General features: G+C 32.3%; 1 protein-coding gene across 1 annotated transcript; it reads left to right on the top strand.

The window, feature by feature from the left end:
- Positions 1-2,215: 2,215 nt before the first annotated feature.
- LOC125223597 (B-box zinc finger protein 24) lies at positions 2,216-4,234 on the top strand. Its single transcript, XM_048126807.1, has 3 exons — positions 2,216-2,764; positions 3,335-3,643; positions 3,799-4,234. The coding sequence occupies exons 1-3, from the start codon at positions 2,582-2,584 to the stop codon at positions 4,027-4,029; spliced, it is 723 nt and encodes a 240-aa protein (XP_047982764.1). The 5' UTR covers positions 2,216-2,581; the 3' UTR covers positions 4,030-4,234.
- The last annotated feature ends 2,755 nt before the right edge of the window (positions 4,235-6,989 follow it).

Genomic DNA, 6,989 nt, shown 5'->3' with positions numbered 1-6,989 from the left:
GATCGCACTATCACCATCAAAAGACTCTTCCCAAGCTATTTAATTGTATCATGTAGTGCAAATAATAATGTAATTAAGTGAAATCTGAACACCACAAAGCAATAGTAAGCTATACTTTGAGAACAATTTGCAATCGTTCCAATAAACTACATCATGAACAAATTCAATAAAGTAATGTGTCATTTGAAAATACTGAGTGATAACAATGCAATATTCATGGACTTAAACTGCAATCTAGTAAGGAAAAAACAAATACGATTACGATCTTCAAGTACTTCGAAACGAACTAAGTTCTATCTTATTCCTCTACCACAATTCATAGAGTCACGAGGACACATTTCTCCACATTTTCCACACGACGCAATGGTTTGGTCATCAGCTTCACGACCTTGGACGGATCTGATTTAAGATTAGAAACAGAGTCCGAATTGTTGAATAAGGTATATGATATTGCAGTTTAGGGGTAATTTAGCTTCACGGCCTTCTCCTTCATGGACACCAATCGGCTTGCAGAACTGCTTTCCTAACCTGAAATTGAATGCAGTTAGCCATATAGAACAATGCAATATGTACTACATAATGCAGCAACCTCGTAAAAAACAGAGTATGACCATAAGAACTTAATAAAAAACAAATCAAAACGAATATGAGCAGCAATCAATGGGTTCATAAATGAATTATAATGAATTTGAACATCAATTAGTATTCACCAACGCAATTGTAACACAAATATGCAATTGCAAGTTCAGAGAAATGTAATTCGTTTCTGAATTCACCAATTGAGGAGGAGCGGGATCATCAATCTCCGCACCAATTGAAGTTCGATCGTATTGTTGCACTGATTGAAGGATTCGTTCTAGATTTGATTCGAATTGCGGTTCTGGATTCGATTTGATCATCGAAATTGAGAGAACGAATTGAATGATTCGTTCTGGATTTAGAGAACGAATTACAGTGATTGAAGGACATAATTCACTGATGTTGTTGTCGTGAAGATTGAATGTGATGAATGAATTGATTGATACAACGATTGCGTGAATATCTTCCTTCCAGATTGAACGCGATTTTGTGATACTGAAAATAAAGAAATACGTGAATTAAGGGCGAGAGAAACTGATTCTAATCTGATTTTCTAATATACCCTTCCGTAATTTTTTTTAATTAATTCAGTTTGCCACGTGGCAGGCTTATAGCGGTTGGATTTCAAGATCGGATGGCTATAATTAGTGGTATGTTGTCATCTTAAATTGAATTGTCATATTAACACATTCCTATATATATATAATGCAAAATAGTAGTAATAAGCAAAAGATAATTTAAGTGTGCATGAATATACATTATAGTATAGGGGCATGTTAGGGTGCCACCACCCCTTAAAATAACACCATACCACCATTTCTAGCCAATCATTTGTACACGTGGACGAATAATAAGCTGCCACGTGGCAAAAAAAAAAAAAAAAAAAAAAAAAAAGACGGGCAGCAATTTTGTGGTCTTTAAACAACAATTTTTCTTTGAACAATGATAATATCCAACACATTAGACAACAATCTATAGATTGTTTGTCTAATGTGTTGGATATTGCTGTGTAGCGTTTATAATATTGCTGTATAAGCATTGTCACGTTGTCATTTTAAGGGTGGTTGTCATTTTAACACAAACCTTATAGTATAATCAAAAGTATAATTGCTCATTTTTTAGGTTATCCATTAATGGTGAGATTGTCTTTCTTCCACATGTCCACACAATGACTACTTTCCTAAATGGAGTATTGGATTTCTATGACAATTATTTTTTTTATTGAAGTTTTTATTTATATTAACACAAAGATCCTTTATTTTTCTCATTTTCTAAATAAATATCTTCAACTGTGTGGTTCATAATTTACTTAACCACAATTTTAGACTAAAAAAACCCAACTAAAATATATCATATCCTCATCATCCCCAAAGAGTTGAGAGATCCAAATCCTACAATCTAGATTGAACCAAGTCTCCCCATGTCTCCTTCAAATAAATAAATGTGTGCAAGTAGGGTTGATCAATTAATTGACCATGCAAATGAATCACAAAGTAATAAATTTTCCATAAATTTATTAAAATAATATCAATCAATTCAGGCCACTAATATCATCCTTCTTTCACAGCCACACATGCAAAAGGTCCATTTTCTCTCTCTTCCGACGTAGTGCCGCGCTGTCTCAACTACGTTCTAGCATTTGATACGCGAAATCTAAAGCCTTATCTTCCAATTCAGTTTTCCCCCAATCAACAAGGCTTCTCTTCTTCCTTCCAAGATTCTTCCTTTTAACTCAGTTTCTCCCCTTTTTTTTCAAAAACAGTTCAGTTACTTGAGCTTTTCCTTGTCTCAATTCTTGATTTCAATCGGAATATCTTTTGCTGGATAATACACCCTTTTGACCTTTGACAAGACCCCTCATCAAATATCTGGTTTGTGAGTGAAATTCTTTGCAAAAGAATCAATTTTGAGGGATTTGAGCATATGGGATTTTGTTTTTGGTCCATATTGTGAAAAGGGTTGCTGTAAAAATCTGATCTTTGAGCGGAGAAGAGACGAGAAGATGAAGATTCAGTGCGATGTGTGTGAGAAGGCGCCGGCGACGGTGATCTGCTGCGCTGACGAGGCGGCGCTGTGTGCGAAATGCGACGTCGAAGTTCACGCTGCGAACAAGCTTGCTAGCAAGCACCAGAGGCTTCTGCTTCAGTGCCTCTCCAACAAGCTCCCTCGTTGTGATATTTGCCAGGTATGCAATTCTTGATTTTCTGCACTAATTAGTTCATCCCTTTTGCTTTAATTTGTATGATTTTGATGCTGAGGGTTTCAATTCTGTTTTGTGATGACGTGGCAGCTACAAAGCTCTATGTTTATATATTTATGAGATTGAGTTTGATTAACTAGTTGTTTGATTTGTAAGATTGGCTTGTTTGATTAGGTGGGAGCTATGAGTTGATGGCCCTTAATTTGTGCACCATAATCTTTTCTCTAATCACAGATTTGCATATGATTTGCTTTGTTAAAATGATGTGATAATACTACAAAGTGAAGATAAAAGGAGACTTTTGAGGTGTTTTCAAATTAATCTAAAATTTTACACAGATCTTCAAGATGTAATCAATGTATTGCAAAGAATCATACCTTAAAATTGGATATTAAGCTATTTTTTTTATCAACAAGCATGATTAACTACTTCATACAAATGAAATGCTTTGTATATGTCCTACTATTTTATCTTTGTTTTCAATCCGGTGTTCTGTAAAGACGGCCTTTCTGTTGCTCCACATGCTAACTTGCACTTGTGCTTGACCACATGTAGGACAAGCCGGCCTTCATATTCTGTGTCGAGGACAGAGCCCTCTTCTGCAAGGACTGCGACGAGCCCATCCATTCAGCCAACAGCCGTGCTGCAAACCACCAACGCTTCTTAGCAACTGGGATCAGAGTGGCTTTAGGAAACGCTTGCAACGAGGGTGATGTCAAGAGTGAGTTGGACCCGAAGCCCCCAAAATCGATCTCACAACAAATTGGTCAGAAATCCACCCCACTCCATGTTTCTGGACTCACATCTTCGTCGTGGGGTGTTGATGAACTGCTGCAGTTTTCTGACTACTCTCCATCAGATAAGGTAAGAATATCCACTTTTCTTAGCGATTATTGTAGAAATTCAACTCAAAAATAAATTTTTAATTAATACTATAACACACTAGATATCAAGAATACTAATTCATTCATGTAGAAACCGCCTGTTTCACTCATATCGCTCACGTTTGTCTTGATCAGAAGGAGCAGCCAGACTTCACTGAGCTCGACTGGCTCACGGACATTAGCTACTTTGGCGAGCAAGTATGTCCGGAGGTTTTATCAGCAGCAGAGGTGCCTCAGCTTCCGACGTCTCAGCTAAGTAGCATGATCTCTTTCAGACAACCGAAATCGTACAGTCCTCACAAGAAGCCGAGAATAGAAGTTCCTGATGATGATGAGGAGTTCTTCACCGTTCCTGATCTTGGTTGAAATCTTGATGATCACAAAAATATGTCTTAACTCTCAAACCAAAAACTCATATATAGTTGGTTAGGCATATTTGTAGTGTGTAAATGAGATTTCTTGCATGTTTGATGTAGTTGAATGATGTTTCTGGTGACCCCCTTTTCTCATATTTCACTTATATCATTTGTTAGTACTTTATATCTTTGTAGGAGATGATCTTTTTGTTTTTTGTCTAAGTTTTCTACCCTTTTTTTTCTGTTCTTTTGCTTGATTCTTTTGAGATTTTGTTGTTGAGTTAGATTTTATGTCAACCCTGTCATAGAGAAAAATCAAGACTGATCCATATGGCTTGTCTAAGACCAGAACTATTGAGTTAAATTCATCCAAGAGAATATCACTTGTAAAACTAAGAGCATCCTCAATGTGGAAGGCATTCCGACACAGACAACCCCTCTTTGACCTGATTGGAACAAAGAAAATATCACTCGTAAAACTAAAACTAACACGGTTTGACCCAATTTTAATAATTTTGTGCATGTTCGCGTCTGATTTAAGTGTTGTGCTAAATATTGGCAACTCTTAAAGATTACTAGATTATGATATTTGTATCAGTTAGTTACTAAGCTTTAATTTATTTCAAAATGAATATTAGACTCTATACTTGATTTAAGCTTTAAAAATATTTTACATTATTTTGTTCTATATCACTCTATTCTATACTCTGGCCAACCAATTTTCAAACTCTACATGTCTTTTATTGCAATTTGCTACTAGTAATAAACGAATCACCACTCTAATTTCTCATAAATAAATTAACACTGAGTGACCTCATGCAAAATTTAATCCGAACTACTACCATTCATCTAGTCCAACTGCTCAATAAAAATCGAGCTAGAGTAATTTGATGACTCTCAATATATTTATATAAAATTTTAAATTAGTTTTCACTCCATTAATGTAAAGGGTTATATACCATAAATATATCTTGCAGTGTTGTATCAGCTTGATCTGTGATCTGCTTAGCATGTCTATCAATGGATGACTATTTCAGGTGAATGGAGTAACACATTGAGTATTCAACATCAAGCTATTAAGTTCTAGCCAATGTTTTAAAAATCGGACCGGCCGGCGAACCGACGTCGTTACCGGTTCACTGGTTCAACCGGTTTACTGGTCGAACCACTGGTCGACCAGAATATTATTATAAACATATATAATTAAATATATAATATATAAAATATATATTAAATAATGAATAATAAATGTAATTAATAATTTATCACTAAAACACGTTTAACATCATGTATACTTATATAAAAATATATTACACAAAGAATAGTAGTAAAATATATTGAATATTAAATTTATACTAATATTTTTTATAATAAAATATATTTTAAATACACTAAGATTTTGTTGATATTTTATGATAAAAACAAATAAAATTCAATTTTTTTTTCAAAATATGTTTTATTTGAAGAAATAATATAACATATATATAAAATGTAAATGCATACTATATACATTAAGATTCAATAAACAACAAAATGCAATTAATAATATATAAAAATATTAAACCTTATGTATAACTTATTATGTATAAATAATATTAAAATTTAGTGAGTGCTAAATATAGTTATAGATAATATAATTAATAATTATTTATTAAATTTGGATTATAAGTTAGTGTAAATAAAAATTTATCATGTTTAATATAAAAATTTGGTTAATGTTCATATCATATCACTCAAAGCATTGTGGTGGAGTGGTAAATGTGGTGTTACTACTTACCGGTTCGTGGTCCAACCAGTCGAACCGGCCGGTCCGGTCCGGTTTTTAAAACACTGGTTCTAGCAAAGTTTACTAGCTTTTGTATTTGATTAAATATTGAAAGATAGAGTTGTGATCAATGTCGAACCCTTCTTAAAGACCGAACTAGAGACCAAATTTGGGTCACTCATTTTTCTTTATCTTATGATTATGATTAATTTAGAATTAATTTAATATTTTATTAAATAAAAATGTTTTCAATTTTTTTTAAAAATTTTTGTAAATTTTTTTTTATTCGATAAAAACTTTCTGAAGTAAATAATGAACAATATTCACTATATAATGAACTAAATGAATGTATGTTATGAAGTAATTTTTCGCATTCATTATATACTGAATTTACTTCAACTGAAAGATAATTATGTCATAACACATTATGAAGTTAATAAACTAATAAAATGAAGTAATAAACTAATGAAATGAAGTAATAAAATAATGAAATGAAGTAATAACATAACTGAATGAAGTAATAAACTAACGGAATGAAGTAATAGCATGACTGAATAAAGTAATAAACTAACGAGAATGAAGTACTAAACTAATAGAATGAAGTAATAACATGACTGAATGAAGTGATAAACTAACGGAATGAAGTAATAACCCTAAATCCAACTGAAAGATAATTATGTCATAACACATTATGAAGTAAACTAATGGAATGAAGTAATAACATGACTGAATGAAGTAATAACATGAATGAAGTAATAAACTAACGGAATGAAGTAATAAACTAACAGAATAAAGTAATAGCATGAACAAATGAAGCAATAAACTAACAGAATGAAGTAATATTAAAAAAAAAATTAATTTTTTTAAAAAAAATTAAAAAAAATTAAAAAAAATTAAAAAAAATTTATTTTTTTTAAAAAATCTAAAAAAAAACGTTTTTATTTAATAAAATATTAAATTAATTATAAATTAATCATAACCATAAGATTAAGAAAAATGAGTGGCGCTAATTTGGTCTCTAGTTCGGTCTTTAAGGGTGAATTTGTGGTTAATAGGACTCTAGATATATCTAGAGCAAATCTTACATGGAAGTTTTGTTTTGTACTATTAGTCCATGCATTAGTACTACTAGTATTTTCTCGTGCAGCTGTTAGAACAATCTTCAACTTCGTTTTTGCAACTGGGGAAAACTAACCTTCAGATCC

The sequence above is a fragment of the Salvia hispanica genome, chromosome 4, assembly GCF_023119035.1.
Source record: "Salvia hispanica cultivar TCC Black 2014 chromosome 4, UniMelb_Shisp_WGS_1.0, whole genome shotgun sequence".
Classification (NCBI taxonomy): domain Eukaryota; kingdom Viridiplantae; phylum Streptophyta; class Magnoliopsida; order Lamiales; family Lamiaceae; genus Salvia; species Salvia hispanica.
This window is presented reverse-complemented; position numbering and strand designations above follow the sequence as displayed.

Coding starts and splice junctions, on each gene's coding strand:
- LOC125223597 (XM_048126807.1), top strand. CDS start 2,582: ATGAAGATTCAGTGCGATGTGTGTGAGAAGGCGCCGGCGACGGTGATC. Junction 2,765..3,334: donor CTCGTTGTGATATTTGCCAG/GTATGCAATTCT, acceptor GACCACATGTAG/GACAAGCCGGCCTTCATATT. Junction 3,644..3,798: donor ACTACTCTCCATCAGATAAG/GTAAGAATATCC, acceptor TGTCTTGATCAG/AAGGAGCAGCCAGACTTCAC.